This window comes from Panthera leo, chromosome B1 (assembly GCF_018350215.1).
Source record: "Panthera leo isolate Ple1 chromosome B1, P.leo_Ple1_pat1.1, whole genome shotgun sequence".
In the NCBI taxonomy this organism is placed as follows: Eukaryota; Metazoa; Chordata; class Mammalia; order Carnivora; family Felidae; genus Panthera; species Panthera leo.
Genome location: NC_056682.1, coordinates 16,226,322 through 16,243,743, shown reverse-complemented (window position 1 = coordinate 16,243,743; position 17,422 = coordinate 16,226,322). Strand labels below are relative to the sequence as shown.

The window sequence follows — 17,422 nt, the reverse complement described above, 5'->3', positions numbered from 1 at the left end:
TTAAACTACAATTTTTTTCCACAAGTTGTACACAAAGAAAACAGTTTATTCTTTAAACATTCTTTAATAATTTAACAGACAAAGCATGCACAACCAAAATATTATAGGCATGTAAAAACATGTGTTCTTAAATGCTATCTTCACTTAGAAGAAAGTTCTCCTCCTTCTTAGAAGGAGTTTTGATACACCTGGTGAACCAAAAGCCATTGCTTGTAGCTGAGCAATAGACCTGCACGGAGCGAAGGCTTTCTTCAAACCTTTTCAGAACCAGCATGAATCTGTTGTTAAAAAACACAGTGACATTAAAAACTTTTTTAGAAAGGTTTTCTCCCCAGCCTTGCATCATGCAGGACAATTTCTGACCTCTAGAATCTAGCAGCAGTTACTAAAACCAGTATTAAAATGTGTTAATGAAAATAAAAAGATACACTAGAAATTAGGCTGCCAATGTTTAAATGAAACAATAAATTCTGTACTAAATAAGAGATCTCCGAGGGAGGAAGAAAACAGAACTGAATTACTTACCAACACTTCCTTTTCCCGGTTGTATTTTCTGCACTTCCAAAACTTCGTTTCTGTCCAAGCCCTGGGACACAGTGATCTCTATCCGATGGCTCACTTGATTTTACTGACTGCATACATTTAACTGTTGTAAGAAACTTGGCACATTCTAGAAATCCACATGACCAAGCTAGATCTTCAGCTGTTTGCCCATTCTTATTACATAAACTGAATTTAAGACAAAAACTGAGTTACATAAAAATTGACAATTATTCAGCCTTTTTTTTCTTAAATATGTCTTTCTACACAGGAGATATGGGTGCATACAAATGTTGGTTTCAGAACAGAAGTAAAGGAATCCTAGGGAAATTCCAATATTCCCTTACTACTGCAACTTCAGTGGCTAGCACAGAGTTCAGCACAGAATGGACATTCCATTGTGAATGAAAGAATATTCTGTGCTCAATATAACAAGTGATACTCAAAGGAGGTCAGTGAGAGCTTGTATAAAAGAGATTATCCCAAACCCAAACTAAAATGTAATATTGCCACAAGAGAGGAAAAGAATTGCACCTCTCATTGCTAAGAATCCATGTTTTACTTAAATGTGATAATATTAGGTATCGTTAATAGCTTAAGTCAACATTTAAATGATAACTCCACATTGTCAATTAGGCAAGCATCAGAGCACACATAATTCAGCTTCAGGAGTCTGATTAGCTTAGTTCAAGAAAATTCTGAAATTTGAAGCCATTGATTTTATACTTACTCAATTTGGGCATCACTGGCTACGAGCAGGCTAAGGCATTCCAGACTTCCAACTTTTGCTGCCTTATGTAGTGGAGCTTCTCCAAAAACATCCTTAAAGATAGGACAGCACATTTTAGTCTCGCCCCACAACGCTCTCTGTAGAAGTTAGCAGGTAAAATCTAATTACTGTTCAAGAAAGCCAGTTAGAACTACATGGTTCTGAATTTTTTTGATTCAAGTTTTTTTAAATAAATTTCACTTGGTGTTTAGTAAATACAAAGTTTTCATTAATAAAAACATGTGCAGCAAAAATGAACTACTGGGACCTCATCAAAATAAGCTTCTAGGGGCGCCTGGGTGGCTCAGTCTGTTATGCATCTGACTTTGGCTCAGGTCATGATCTCACAGTTGAGTTCAAGGCCTGCGTCAGGCTCTGTGCTGACAGCTCAGAGCTTGGAGCCTGCTTCAGATTCTGTGTCTCCCCCTCTCTCTACCCCTCCCCTACTCATGTTCTGTCTCTCTCGCTGTTAAAAAATAAATGAAGAAAGAACATTAAAATTTTTTTAAAATAAAAAGCTTCTGCACAGCGAAGGAAACAATCAGCAAAACTAAAAGGCAACTGAATGGAATGGGAGAAGATATTTGCAAACGACATATCAGGTAAAGGGTTAGTATCCAAAATCTATAAAGAACTTAGCAAACTCAACACCCAAAACACAAATAATCCAGTGAAGAAATGGACAAAAGACATGAATAGACACTTCTCCAAAGAAGACATCCAGATGACTAACAGACATGAAAAAGATGCTCAACATCACTCATCATCAGGGAAACACAAATCAAAACCACAATGAGAGACTGCCTCACACCTGTCAGAATGGCTAACATCAACAACTCAGGCAACAAATGTTGGCAAGGATGCAGAGAAAGGATCTCTTGCATTGTTGGTGGGAATGCAAGCTGGTGCAGCCACTCTGGAAAACAGTGTGGAGGTTCCTCAAAAAAACTAAAAATAGAACTAGCCTATGACCCAGCAATGGCACTACTAGGCATTTATCCAAGGGATACAGGTGTGATGTTTCGAAGGGACACATGCACCCCCATGTTTATAGCAGCACTATCGACAATAGCCAAGGTATGGAAAGAGCCCAAATGTCCATCGACGGATGAATGGATAAAGAAAATGTCGTAATATATACAATGGATTATTACTCAGAAATCAAAAAGAATGAAATCTTGACATTTGCAACTATGTGGATGGAAATTATGCTAAGTGAAATTAGAGAAAGACAAATATATGACTTCACTCATATGAGGACTTTAAGAGACAAAACAGATGAACACAAGGGAAGGGAAGCCAAAATAGTATAAAAGCAGGGATGGCGACAAAACATAAGAGACTCTTAAATATGGAGAACAAACAGGTTTACTGGAGGAGTTGTGGGAGGGGGGATGGGCTAAATGGGTAAGGGGCGTTAAGGAATCTAACAAAATCACTGTTGCACTATATGCTAACCTGGATGTAAATTTTAAAAAAATTTAAAAATAACCAAAAAATAAATAAATAAATACAAACACGTGCATTCCAATTTAGGTGAACAAAAGCAAGGTAGAGTTTTACAGAGGCAAAAAAAAAAATTTAAAAAAAAAGTACAATTTAAATTCACCATACTTTAATATTCAATGGAAGATGCAGGCTACCGTAAGAAAGTTCTATAGGAAACTGTAATGGTTGAGTTTGCCTCACAATCGTTACTTCAATAATTACTACACTGAAACTTTTAATTTGGCAACGCAGCAATTGTTCCTTCTGAAATAAACTGTAGCCCTATGTATGCTGTCCAATATAGTAGCCGGTAGTCATATATATAGTTAATGAGCACTTGCAATGTGGTTAGTCTGAATTGAAATGTGCTATAAATGTAAAACACACGCCAGACTGAAAAGATGTAGGAAGAGAAAATGGAAAATATCTGTAAGTAATGTTATATACCGATCACACACTGAAATGATCATTTTTCGGTAAGCTGAGTTACATTATAAATTAATTTCATGTTTCATTTTCTTTCATTAATGTGGCTACTAGAAAATTTTAAATTACTTAAGAGTCTCACTTTCTATCCTTTGGACTTCGCTGCTATAGACCTATAACAGCAACAACTTGACGTTTTGGCGTCCAAGGAGGGTTTGTGTGGATTTGGGTGGAGGGCAGGGTGCACACAGCAACAATCAGTAACCTAGCTACCTGTTGGTTGAGGTCAGCGCCAGCCTGCAGCTGCCACAGAAGAAAGCAAGCAAGGCCGCCACCTGCGGCCAAATGGACAGGCGACTGCTCGCAGGGATCCGGGGGTGCGTTGACCGAGGCCCCGGCCTCCAGCAGATGCTTCAGACTGTCCACCTGCGGGAAGAAACAGCTCTAGCACCCCTGTTGCCTCTGTCCAGTCCCGTGCTCCCCCGCGGCTGAAACTCTTCCCCCACGCCCCAAATCTAATTCTGAAGAGGCTGGACTCGGCAGCGCTCAGTGGTCAGTCACCCTCGCTAGTGCTCCTGAGCAGACGGACTTCCGGAAGCGTAAACCTGCAGGATTAAAGGGGCCCGAGTCTCACCTCTGGGTTGCAGTCAAGCAACAGCATTCTCCACCTAAAGCAGAGGACCGGAGGCCCTGGGAGAGCAGAGCGGCGGGGCAGGCAAGCGAGCACAGCCAGCCCAAGTGCGGGAGAATTTAGATTGCCCGGGCCAGTGGGACGGCCCCTCGCGGCCGCGCCCCAACCCCGGCCGCGCCCCAGCAGCCTCACCCGCAGCTGCCCGGCCTTTCCCAGCCCCGCGGCCGCCGCACGTACACAAACACTGGCACGTGCAACCGCGAGGCTAGCTGGGGAGGAAGGCTCAGGTTCGCCGGCCGATTGGCCAGCCGGGAGACGCCAGGCACGCCCACCTCGGGGCGGGGCCCTCACTGGCCCCCGCCGAGCCCCAAGGCGCGTGCGCCGCAGAGGGCGCCTGGCGGTTGGGCTCCGGCAGCGGCCATGGGGGGCGCTTGGCTTGACACGTCTCACACTAGCGTGCCCAGCCTCCTGGTCCCTGTGGAGAATCGGCAGTTTTCGTTTCTGCTAGCACGCACGTAACCAGGAAACGAGGGAACTCCGGCAGCACCGCCTTTGGAAGCCTCTGTGCTTGGTGCTGGCGCCGCGTCCCCCGCCCTCTGGCTCCGGAGGAAGGATCAGAGTTCCTTCGGCGTCACGTTCAAATTCGGACCCCTCCCCCTCCCCCCGCCCCCCCCCCCTCCCCGCTCGCCTGTCACCCTCGCTCTAGACTTTTAGGGCGGAAAGCGAGAGCCGGCAGGGTTAACGTGAACTAAAGTGATGAGTTTTAGAGCAAGGGCTGCTCCGACCACCCCCCAAAATTAAATAATTTGTCAAACCGGACCTTTTCTGTGACACCACGCCCATAACTGGGAAATCTGTAAAATAAGCCAACCGTGGCCATAGGTCCCCTCCTAGAGAAAGGTTAAAGCACGCCCCTGAGGTTGTCGCCTGTGAAAAGGTTGAGTGGCCAGGCCATTAACCTTGGGTTTGCTTAAGGGACGAGGACACGTGTCAGCCCTAACACTCACTGTGGGGAGTGTTCAAGGACAGACGAAGGGACCCAGGCCACGAACGTTTGTGACCTATGTACGGGGCTGCTCCTCCGCGGCAGGGCAGGCAGGACCTCCCAGCTGCTCAGAGGGTGAGAGGGGTGGGTGGGGGTGGAGAAGGGCTTTCCTGGAGCTCTTCATTCTGTTCAGCTTGAGTCATACCTTTTTGTGCAACTTTAGAAACAGACTTCCTGACTTCAAATTGTAGCCTTCGGCCACATCTGTAATCTCTTGACTATATTTTCCTAAACCCTTCCCCCCCGGCCCCAAGATTAATCTAGCTTAAAATTCAAACTCAGTGATTTCCTTCCTACTGATTCCTTTGAGAGTAGGGCTGATAAAGAGTTTGTGTTTATTATTATGCTTTTAGAGGACAAGTCTTTGAGCGGCCTTGTAGTTCTAATTTTGGTTACAGTCCTTTTTATTTCATAATTAGAGCCGTAAAATAATTTTGCAGTCGTAAATTTATTATACTTAGTTAGGCACTGACCCAAGGGTAGTTTTACACGTTCTTGTTCATATGCGTACCTGAACATAAGTGTGCATATATACTTATGTTCAAACACCTAGAACAGTGCTTGTGTTCTGTATTTTTTATATTGAAATTATTCAAAATATTTTTATGATATTTGAAGAATGTTAGAGATATGTGAGAACACATGAACTTACTGCCAATTTCCCTTTTCCATTCATGTTTATCAATTAGGTGAGCACTTTTTTTTAAAGCATTTAATTAAGCTTCAGGTTTGCACAGATGTTCATTTTCACGAATTCTTAAATGATTAAGGTATTGTCGGAGTTCTTAGAGTTCTAAACATTATATTGCAGTTAACATATGCAATGGGATATCTGTGTGATGCATGTGCCTCCATATTGCATCCATTTTATTTAAAACAAGATTCTATTCAGCACGTGTTAAGTCTGGTAATTATTGTTAACTTTTTGTTATGTATGTAAGTTTCACGAGGAAAGGGAATTTTGTGAGTAGTTGTTAAAGCTTTTCTCCCTTTAATCACTTCCTACTTGTCCATTGCTCACAATATGGTTCAGAAAAACGACGTCTCAGCTAAGTATCTGGCTTACTGTTAATAACGAGCTTAAAAGCTTTCTAAAAACTGAACAAAGCTGGCGGAGCACAAAAATATACAGAAGAAATACATTTGGGGAAGAAATACTATCTTATGAGCAAGCAGCTGGAGTTATTTCTGAACGTGTAGCAGGTGGGATGAGTTTTCTGAAGAGGAAGATGATCTGAGATGCATATTCAACAGGCACTCTTTCAAGCAGTGTTAATGTTATTTATGTTTACTTCGCTGGTAGATGTGTCTCCAGAAGGAGGATGCCATTTAGAGTGAGTGTTTATAAAAAATGTTGGATGATGACGAAGTGACCGAATGAATGCAAGATATGTGGACTGAGTCTTGAAAGGTGAGTAGGAGTTTGTTAGGTAGTCCATGAAGGAAAGAGTATTTCTCAGGAGTGTAAAATATCTTCCAGTGCTACTAGAACTATGTGCAATTCAGTCTCCTTGCAGTATATGATACACATACAGCAGTGATGGAAAAGAAATATTAAATGACCACTAACGTCTATTCCAATTTATTAAAACAAACTGACATTGAGACTTGCTGTGCCCCAAGATTCATACAGATAGGTATTATTATCTTCTCCATTTTATAGGAAATGAAATGGAGGCTTGGAGAGGTTCAATACCTTACCTAAGGTCATATTATTAGGGGGTAGAGCTGAACTCACTCAGGCCATTTGACCCCAGAGGCCACATTCTTATATCTAAATTTTAAAGAATTTTGGTTATCGTTGGTAGATTTGAAGTTACTGAGATCGGCTTCTTTAAGGCAAAAGAAAGTCCTTAGAGAATATCCATAGATATTAAAATCCATAGAAAAACAACTCTTTCATTCAGTGAAATGTATAGCAAGGTTGAATCACTAAGTTGTACACCTGAAACTAATGTAACATCAGCTATATTCAAATAAAAAAATTTTTGAGATTATTTGGCCAAAAACAAAAATGATAGGGAAAATTGAGCAGGACAGTTCTCCGTACTACCTTTGCAACTTTCTGTAAATCTCAAGTTATTCTAAAAATATGAAGTTCATTTTAAAAAGGAAGACTTGAGGCCACTTAAACCATCTTTCTGTAGACCACAGTTATTGAAGTTTTCATTCAAATAGTTAGTTTCACTTTTAAGTAACCCTCTTTCCAAATACAGTAATGACAGAAGATATCTAAAAGCTTATGAAGCTAGTTTTAGTCAAACAAAGAAAAAAAAATCTCACAAAATTTTCACAACCAATCACTACCTATTTCCTTCAGTTCCTCTGCAAAGCACACTGCCCATTGACCACTAGGAGTTTTACCAGGCTGTTGTCTTAAATGTTCAGTTACTTGGGCTCATATCACTTTGAATTTTTTCCACACCTATAAGGATTATTATAATGTATAATTAAATATTATATAACTGGTGAAATGAGAGGTGAGAGCTATAATTTGTAAGGAAACTAAATGCTTTCGAAATCATCAAATCTCAAGAAAAATGCTTTCAAAGTAGGTGAGGATAAATCAGCTGTAAAAGCTGAGGAGAAATGGCTCTATGCTCAGGCCGTTTCATGGGCATTTTTAAACTCCTGCTCCATTTGAAAGAAACATCAAATGGAATTCACATGCATCTGGTTTATGAAAGAAAGGTAACTGTATAAACTCTCACATTCAACTTCTATTTAAAGAAAAAGCTCCTGATCCTACATGAAAAGATTGGAAAGTAATATAAAATGTTTTAAGTTAAAATGTATGTGGTATGCTTGTATACTCTATTGATTTGACATTGATTCTTGTTTAACTGACCAACCACAATGAATGCATGCAATACAAGCATTTATTGCACAACCTATTTCTTTCATTTAAGGAATATAAAGAGAGTAGCTGAACAGAATGCATTGTATTTCTTTCTGGAGGCCATAGCTCCATGGCTACTTGATGTATTTGACATATCATTTATCTAGTGTAGAAAGTTGAAATTCATTTTTTACAGTAACTCAGATTTGTCACAATTTGTTAACATCCTATCCAAGTTAATCTTTTTTCCTAAGAGGAGAAAAATATAGATAAAATGTTCATTTTACTAATTAAATAATTAGAACAAGTAAATTAAAAAATTAGAACAAGTGTAGCAGATGATGTTGAAATAAATTCTAAGCGAATATACACTCAAAGCATATATCTAATATTCTGTTTTCTACCCACTTCCAATAATATGCATTTTTTTAAATAAAACAACTGAATTTCAAACTTTTGACACCATTCCCCAAATCATCTAATAAATCATTTTTTATTATCCAGTTGTCTTATACAGGTAAAAATGATAATATAAATTTCATGCTTAGTCTTTTTTTAAAACTAAGTTACCAGTACACTTTGAGAGTTCCTTGTGTAAATGCCATTAAGCACAGAAATTACCTAGATCAATATTGATATTTAGGATTTCATGAAATCTGATCTCTTACCCAATAGAGTTGAGAAATAGGTGTGAGATGATGGTATTATTTGTTGCCTATACATTGTCTAAGTCATAGGGTGGGGACAAGAAACCTTGTGGGTCTGCTCAGGATTATTTTATAAAAGATTAATCCAATTTTCTTGTTTGATGTGACCCTTATAGTCATTAGGACAGCAGGTCAATTTAAATTTCGGTTGTTACAGATTTTTGTCATTTCACCTTGTAACTGTTTCTTGTCTCAACCGTGACCACACTTTGAGAGTGACAAGCCATTTTTATACACTAAAAATTTATTCAGATATTTTATTACCTGACCCCTGGAAATAAATCATTCCAGAGTGTTATCTGTATCCATAATAGCATCAACTCTTCATATGGATAAGCTTCTATAAATCCAGAAAATAAATATACAGTCACTAAATAATATTTATATTCATTTGCCTCTGGAAGTTGAGTGAATCCCCTCAGGAAAGGCCCTTGTAGCTCTAACTGGCCAAAAAAGGTTTTCACACAGCAGGAACAGGACAGATGAGGCATTCGAATCCCACATAATTACCAAAATTTTTTTAAAAATCAGTCTTTCCAAGAGTAGCTTATATACTCACAGAATGCATGGTAAATTGCAGAAAAATGAAAAAGCTACCAGGCTCTCCCACTCAGTGCTTCTCTGGTAATGAAAGACATCCTATCTTTTCCCACACTTTTTTTTTTTCTCTCATTTCAGGGCATGATGTAAATTTGCCACACCCAAAAGGAAGGGCATGGAAAAAGCTCTAACTGGGTTTTTATTTTAAATAAGCAAATAGACCTAACTAGAAGGAGGAAAAAAATAAAGAAAAAACAGAAGACTACCACCCGATTCAATATTGTCTTTTGAGATTTCAGTAATAATTATAATGTTCTTTTCTAAGTTTCCATCATATATGTACAGATTATGCTTCCAGTTAATATATGAACGCTACCATTTTTTTTTAATGAGTATGAGACAACAGTAATGAAAGGAACAATAACAATAAACACAGTACTTTGCATTTTTGCCCAGAACACTTATTTATGGGCACCAGTAACTATTTATGTATTATGACAAGAACTTCAGTGTTGGACCTGAAGTTCTTTAGTTAAAGATAGTTATTCATTATTTTAGTACTGGATTAAGCCAACCATTAAGTTTCAAAACTCATTAGAAACATCAACAAAAATAATTAAATTAAGAACAAAAAATAACAGATTTAAAAAAAATTTTTTTTAACGTTTTTTTTATTTATTTTTGACACAGAGAGAGACAGAGCATGAATGGGGGAGGGTCAGAGAGAGAGGGAGACACAGAATCTGAAACAGGCTCCAGGCTCTGAGCTGTCAGCACAGAGCCCGACGCGGGGCTCAAACTCACGGACCGCGAGATCATGACCTGAGCCGAAGTCGGACGCCCAACCGACTGAGCCACCCAGGCACCCCAAAAAATAACAGATTTTTAAAACTTGACCAAGAGTTCCATGAAATGTGTAGGCTCACATTTTTACAACATAGTCTAAGATGCTGTGTATCTAAGATACATAGTCTAAGACTTAGCACATGGTTGTACTCACGGCGCAAGTTTATTACAGTGAAAAGAATATACATTGGATCATCAAAGAAAAAAAAAACAGATGGAGTCTGGAGAAATCCATGCACAGGCCTATGGATCACCCACTTCCAAGAAGAAACATACCAATGTGTTCCTTTCTCCAGCAGTGAATAATGCAGGATGGTGTGTGCAATGTTTCTGCCTCAATAAGCCCATTTAGAGACTCAGGACCCAATGTTTTTATTGCAGGCTGGTCATGTAGGCATCCTCTCCAAATACTAAAATTACAGAATTCCAGAAGGAAAACCTATTCACCATACATCATCATGTTGTTTATATAAGCAACAGAAACAGTGCAAACTGGTCTTGTCAGCTGGGGGACAACTCGAGTGTCAAATTCCCAAATGCCAACAGGACCAACCTTGTCAGGATGCCTTTCTAAAGAAGGCAGCCTCGGGGTGCCAGGTAGCTCAGTCAGTTAAGCATCCAACTCCCAATTTCAGTTCAGGTCATGATCTTGTGGTTTGTGAGTTTGAGCCCCACATCAGGCTCTGAACTGATAGTGTGGAGCCTGCTTGGGATTCTCTCTCTCTCTCTCTCTCTCTCTCTCTCTCTCTCTCTCTCTGCCCTTCTCCTGCTCTTGCCCGTATGATCTTTCTCTCTCAAAATAAATAGACACTAAAAAAAATTAGAATAAACAAACAAACAAACAAAGATGGCAGCCTCATGCCAGCTAGGCAAACTCTTTTCTACACAGGAACACAAGAATAACCCATAAAAGACACTATTTAATATACTTAAATTCATTTTCACAGCAGTTTTACATTTAAATTACCTTTTGCTAGTCCATAAATAATTTACAAGCCATTTTTAGACAATTTTATCACATTCCCAAAGGTTTGCATCTTTACCTAAAAAAAATTTTAAAGAGGAAGGGATACTTTGATGAGAATTGCTATTTAGGAGTTGCAAAGATACAAATTTTTACATGAATGAAGTATCAAGCCAACCCAGATGTGTATACTGGGTTGGGTGTATGATCAACACAGAAGCAAAAGGTACTTTCTTAAGGGCTACCTGGTGCAACAGAACCCAAGATTCTCCAAGGATGGAATGTGATTTTGCCAAAATCCAAATGGACTGTTGGGACCTTGTTGGAGCAGTTAGATTGCCAGCAACCACCAGCAGCTAGGAAGGAAATCTGGGATGGTTTCTTCCCTAGAACCAGAGAGACCATGGCCCTGAGAGCACATCGATTTTGGACTTCCAGCCTTCAGAACTATGAAAGAATTAATGTTTGCTGTTTTAAGCCACAAAGTTTGTGGTAATTTGTTACGGCAGCTCTAGGAAACTGAAACTAACACAAATGCATTATATCTGAGAATTTTTTAGAAGTATTGAAAGACCCCAACCCAAGGCTCAGGAAGTTCAACATTTCCAAAGCAAAATAAATACCTAGTCAATTCAATAAATCCAACAGAAGGCAACAAAAGAGAAAATGAAGCATGAATAAGGCAGATGAACTGAAAAGTACAAAATAATTCCAACTCAATAGTGATTAAAATAATTGTAGGGGCGCCTGGGTGGCGCAGTCGGTTAAGCGTCCGACTTCAGCCAGGTCACGATCTCGCGGTCTGTGAGTTCGAGCCCCGCGTCAGGCTCTGGGCTGATGGCTCGGAGCCTGGAGCCTGTTTCAGATTCTGTGTCTCCCTCTCTCTCTGCCCCTCCCCCGTTCATGCTCTGTCTCTCTCTGTCCCAAAAATAAATAAAAAACGTTGAAAAAAAAATTAAAAAAAAAAAAATAATTGTAAAAGAACTAAACATACCAGTAATAATCAAAGAGTATCAGCCTGGGTATAAAAAAGAATCAACAAATCTAAATGTATCCTATTTATAAGAGACACGCCTGAGGTATGAAGAACTACAAATCATTAAGACAAACAACACAAAGGCAGATACTTAACAGAAGAGAAATACGAATGGCCAAGAAACACGGAAAAAGAGCTTATGGGGAGAATGGGGGGGGTGTTTGAATAGGGTGGGGGGAAGCGGGGAAAAAGGAGGAATCTAAAGAGGAGGGACATACAGGAGCCTTACAGGTAATATACCTTTTAAACATTAAGTGGCAGCCAATGGATGTTAATTGTACTGTTTTTCATTCTTTACACATCTATCCACCAGTTCTTCTATATCCAGCTTTTCAGTTTTTCTTTTTTAATTTTTTAAAAAATTAAATAGAAGTCTTTTGGCATCATAATTAAGCCTTAATGATTTCTCACTTGTAGTACCTCTTTTTAGTTACTGCAATCTAGTCTGTTCTAAACACTTGTCTCTTTTCCCTGATTTTTCAAGTTTATCATTTCTTTTTATTTCCATTCTGATTCGAATCCCTGCTAAGGCATAACCACAGAGGAGCCCCAACCTGCCTGGATCTTAAAGAAATAGTCATTTCACTTCATCTAGTCCTCAGGAGACAGCTCTGTCCTGCAGTTCTATTTGGCATGACTCTGCTGTTACAGAAGTAGCTGGAACTTACCTCTCCAGTCTCTGTAGACCTACCCTGCTCTCAAATCTTTCTTTCCTTCCTGTCACCCAGCATCCAGAATAATTAGTTATTCATCATTAGGCTAATTTTAGTTCTCTTAGCAATGATATATTATTTTATCCAAAAATTCACATACTACACCATACATACTAGGCACAGTATAGTGTGTCTAACGTTTCATTGGAAGGGAAGTTATCCTTTATTATGACAATTTTAGAAAGGAATAAAATGCCTCTTCCTCCATACTCCTCTGTTGTATGAGGTCAGGTTCCCTAGAAGCATAGTCTGAGCTGGGGATTTTTATTCAAGTGATAGGCTGAGGGGTGCTCTCAGGAGGAGGAAGTGAAAGCACTACAATCTGGCAAGGAGGAAACGCTAAGTAGGAATGTGGGCTCGGATGGCAACTAGCTTCATTCTGATCTCAGAGAGAACATATCACACTTCTGAGTTCATCTCACCTTGGGGCGAAGGGGTACCAAGAACTGTGCAGGGCCTGAGGTTTATACCCTACTTACAACTAACAAGCTAGCCTGTTTCATGGATGTTGGCAGAACACACAAGACTCCCGGGTCAGAGATAAATGACTTTATCGCTCCTGGCAAAAGCAAGAGCCAGAGTGTCAGCACGATGCTGAGGTGGGTTCCCCATGACCCCTAATCCCACAGAGGTGATACAAAGGACCCAAGATGGATGCCTGTAATTCAGTAGGCTGCCTTGTAAGAGAGGAGAACTAAGCATTGGAGGAGGGAGGAGAGAGGAGGGATTCAGTACTTTTTATAAAAGTAAGCCTGTTTTTTGTCTGTGGGGAGATACCGCCTTAGCTCTCAAGGTTACTCTCTGCAAACAACCCTGAGAAATGGCCCATGTAAAAAGCAGTCATGGCTTTTACAGTCGTGCTCTTGACATACCCAGCAAGGATGTGCCAGAATGCTCAAGACTCATGGCAGACTGTGTCTCAATAGAAGCTGGCCTTCCAAATGCTCAGGCCCGTGGTCTGTCTCCAAGAAAGAAGGAGCAAAGTGTCCAGGAGTGAGGGGACTCATGTTTGGCAGGGGGACAAAGAAAGAAGGAACAGCTGGGAATTATTTTCAATTAACACTCACAGCTGCTAGAGACGGGGGGGGGGGGGGGGTGCCAGTAAAGAGGATCTGGGAAGGGCACCGTCAGCATCCGCTACACCAGCCCTTCCCTTTAAAACTGTGGACTTCTTTCAGATCACCAATTAATTAGAGAATTTTCTAAATTCACAGCATGTCATGCAAACAGTTGTCAAGTTTCAAATGATTTTATATCTAATCCCAAGATTTGACAGAAATAAACGCATACTTTCCTTTTGAAAATCTTCTCATATCACATTTTCTAAAACTAAAAAGTACTAAATTTGGGGGGTATCCTCTTACAGGAGTCCTGCCATTTAAAAAAATCATGTTAGTCCCAGTTTTTGGAGAACAGTATAGAGTAATGATGAGGCACAGAGGTCCTGGGGTGTCCCAATTGTCCCACCTCCTAGCCCTGTGACCTTTGGCAAGTTACTTACCCTCCTCAGTGTCCTCTTGTGTTAAATGGGCCTCATAATAGCTCCTATGTCATAAAGTTTTGTAGGAGTTGGTGCCTGTAACGCACTCAGAACAAAGAACAATAGCTGGCATTTAAGTAAGAGTTCAGTCTTTGCTTATGTTTTCTAGACCCTCTCTGACTCTTCTTTCAAGCTACAACAACAAAAACCTTGTGCAGTATTGTAGCCACAGAGAGCATTATGAGTTCAAAGGAGGTAAGGTATTGTTTTCTGATTTGCTTCATTTCCGTCCAGTGGCCTTCCTGAACATGCCAAGTTTTTTCTTAGCCTTTTTGGATACAGTAGCACACAGGTTTAATGACTTCAGTAAAATAAAAACTTCTATAACCAGTTTTTCTGTAAATTGATAATGCTATCTACATCATCCTATTTGGATTGGCTTTCTTCTAATTACTCTACCTATTATTGTTTCACCCCAAAGCTCATTGGAAACTTTCATATTCACTAATGTCAACATGAGATTTTTGGAATCAGATAATCAAAAAATGTTATATATCTAGCAACAGGCATTTGGAACTCCTCTAGTTGAAACTGCTTATAGTCCAAACCCCAGATGAGGAAGTTGACTTTTCAAATGATTCAATGCCTCTTCCAAAGTAACAAAGATACTGCTGTGATTTTTTTCTTCCTACTATGCTGAATTATGCCCCTTTTCCGCACTTCATTCTCATAAATGAAGCAATTTATTTTCCAAAATAGTTTCACATAATAGTATAAATGTAGCTTTCCAATCACACTAAAGGTCTCCTGAATTCTTCTCTTCACCACCAATCGGGAACCTTTCCTGGAAGCTTGTTCCTGATTGGTGAAAAGTCAGCTGTAACAGAATGCCAAGGAGTAAACAAAAAAGCATAGCAACAACAGAGTTTGCTGTCTCACTACCCTCAGCCTAGGCCAACCTGGACTCCTTCATCCCAAATGATGTGGCCTCTACATTTTAATGAAGGCTGCGATTTCCCATCCAACTGTGATCCATCTTAAAACATGGCAGTCCAGTACAGACGGGAAGATAAAACTGAACAACACAGCTAAAATAAAGTGTATTCCCAGGTAAAAAGGACACATGCTTTAATTCGAGATGAGTGAGTGTCATGAGCTGCAGTTAGAAGGCAAAGTACCAGCGCACGAGAACTGTATCTATGGGAGGTGTCACCAATTCCTACTGGTGGCAGGTGTGGTAGTGACCTGACCCACACCGCAGCACGTGAACTCAGAGCCAGACAGGACTGGCAAACAGCGCTCATCGTTAGCCCCACGCTGTGGACACAGGCTTCCAGGATGACTGTGCCTCTCATAGCTATGGACAGAAAGAATACATTCCCAGCTGGTCGTTTGGTCCCCTATCGCTAGGCAAGTGCAGGGAGGTTGTTTTTTATAACGAGTGCCAAGCGAGAATGGAGCATTTTTGCATTTTTCTGGAGGAAGATATTTCTACCATCCCGTCTTTCATTCTTTTTTTGCAGAATACACATTGTCAAAACAGGATGAAGTTGACCAGTGAAAAGTTGCCCAAGAACCCCTTTTATACCGCTCTCTCCCAGTATGGTGCTAAGAACTCAAAATTCTTCCAGTGGAGGAAGGAAAAGACTGGTACAGATTCTTATAATATTCTCACTAAAAGGCAATTCAGTACACCAGAGCAAAAAAGACAAGAAATAGGAGTCTTACTTGCTGTCAAGGAAGCAGTTAACTTTATGGTCCTTTTTAGCTTTCCTGTAAGAATCTGAGGAATTACTGCTTATGTGGTAGCAAATCGTGAGTGGACAAGTCTCCTAATCAGATCCCAAACCTGGTTTTACTCTCAGGACTTTAGGACAGCCTTCTGGAAAAGAGAAGCCAGATGTCACTTCTATTAAAGAAGTGGCAATGCCACACTTTACTTTGAAATGGCATTTAAAGCTACCACTGGTTTCTGTACACTTAATAATATTAATTTGGGGATGGTTTCTAGCTCATTTGGTTAGAGTAGTTCCAATGAAGGCTCAAATTAAGAATTTCACTCATCCACAGAGTAGCTTTGCCTGAAGAACTGCGCACGCACACTGCATTGCTAGAGCACCTGCCTAGTAGTAAACAGGGTTAATTTGGAAACCAACCAATAAATATTTCAGGATTATACAAGGCACGGTGTAAGGTACCATGATCATGCTTCTTCCTTGAACGAAGGAGGCCAGTTTCACAAATGAGAACTAAGAAGGAAACTAGTAGAAACAAGTGGCAGATGAGTTCTTTATAATTCATGTGTTCAAGAGAGAAAATTCGTATCGTAAGGCTAAAGATGGAATTCTTCACCTTTTTAAAATCAGATCGTTACGGCCATGCTAATTTGGTGGATAAGGCATTGCAGCTCTTGAAGGAAAGAATAAGACGGGGGGATGCTATGGCATATTTCCTACGAGGTCAACTGTATTTTGAAGAGGTATCATTTCCTGTTTGTTTTCATTTCATATAATGCTGTTGTTGGATCCTCAGAGCAAAATTTCCTGTAGAGTTCCTTACATTGTTATACAAAGCGAATTCTGTTAAATTCCTTAGATTATGGTTGTGCCTTTAAGTATAATATATTAAGGAGATATCTGACCTTCCTTCACAAAAGTCATTCTAATGAAAGTCATTTGTAGGAGTCATTTTGGTATGAAATCCATTCTCACACTATAAATTAAAAATATAATTTTTAGGGGCACCTGGGATGGCTTAGTCAGTTGAGTGAGCAACTCTTGATTTTGGCTCAGGTCATGATCTCACAGTTCATGGGGATCAAGCCCTGCATAGGGCTCTGTGCCGACAGAGTGGAGCCTGATTGGGATTCTCTCTTTCTGCCCCTCCCCCTGTGAGTGCTCATGCTCACAAGCTCCCTCTCAAAATAAACTTATAAATGTGCACAAGCTCTCTCTCAAAATAAACTTCTATTTCCTCCCTTCTCTTCCTTCATATAGAGTATTCTGACTTTTCCAGCTCTCTCACATCTAGGCCAAACATTAGCCAGAAGGGACAATGAGTCTTAACAGCTAGGTCTCTAACTCATTATGTGTTCTTTAAAATTAGTATTTGCTAGTATTTTGGTGATCTTTTTATTAATTTTATGAAATTGTTGATTAATTCGAGTTTATGAGAAAAAGGAATTCAGTTGTTTTTGTGTCTTCCAGAAGTTGTTTTTCTCTGGTCTGCTCTTCCTGAGTAATAACTTTCCAGTTCAGTAGCAGACTTTCTTTCCACGATTACAAATGATTCATTCTTTAGTATAGGACATTTTCCCTGATGGATTAAGACATTAGCCCCATATTAGTGCCTTACACCTTAGCATAGTTGTTATCAGATTGTAACTGCTGAGGAGCCTT

The 17,422-nt window shown here is 40.0% G+C and overlaps 2 protein-coding genes across 11 annotated transcripts in view; one reads left to right on the top strand and one right to left on the bottom strand.

Moving 5' to 3' along the window:
- Positions 1 to 28: 28 nt before the first annotated feature.
- Positions 29 to 4,838, bottom strand: ANKRD37 (ankyrin repeat domain 37). Of its 2 annotated transcripts, none has more exons than XM_042934325.1 (5): positions 4,675 to 4,838; positions 3,497 to 3,649; positions 1,271 to 1,362; positions 526 to 729; positions 29 to 278 (listed from the first exon to the last, which is right to left on the bottom strand). In XM_042934325.1, coding segments are annotated over exons 1-5 (510 nt in total). In that variant the 5' UTR covers positions 4,735 to 4,838; the 3' UTR covers positions 29 to 277. The 2 variants fall into 2 exon arrangements, with proteins under 2 accessions (XP_042790259.1, XP_042790260.1); XM_042934326.1 differs by lacking the exon at positions 4,675 to 4,838 and adding an exon at positions 3,858 to 4,448.
- A 1,231-nt stretch (positions 4,839 to 6,069) lies between these two features.
- Positions 6,070 to 17,422, top strand: part of LOC122217394 (LRP2 binding protein) — a 39,195-nt gene continuing 27,842 nt past the window's right edge. For 2 of the 9 annotated variants that reach the window (XM_042934316.1, XM_042934314.1), the window contains exon 1: positions 15,551 to 15,674. In XM_042934316.1, coding sequence (XP_042790250.1) covers positions 15,627 to 15,674 — 48 coding nt within the window. In that variant the 5' untranslated portion in view covers positions 15,551 to 15,626. Of the gene's footprint in view, positions 6,311 to 14,150; positions 14,280 to 14,875; positions 15,135 to 15,547; positions 15,675 to 16,390; positions 16,504 to 17,422 lie in introns of those variants that run through there. The other 7 variants (XM_042934313.1, XM_042934309.1, XM_042934312.1 and 4 more) reach the window with 7 other exon arrangements.

Coding starts and splice junctions, on each gene's coding strand:
- ANKRD37 (XM_042934325.1), bottom strand. CDS start 4,734: ATGGCCACGGTTGGCTTATTTTACAGATTTCCCAGTTATGGGCGTGGT. Junction 1,363..3,496: donor GCGCTGACCTCAACCAACAG/GTAGCTAGGTTA, acceptor CCTATCTTTAAG/GATGTTTTTGGAGAAGCTCC. Junction 730..1,270: donor GCCAGTGATGCCCAAATTGA/GTAAGTATAAAA, acceptor TCTTAAATTCAG/TTTATGTAATAAGAATGGGC.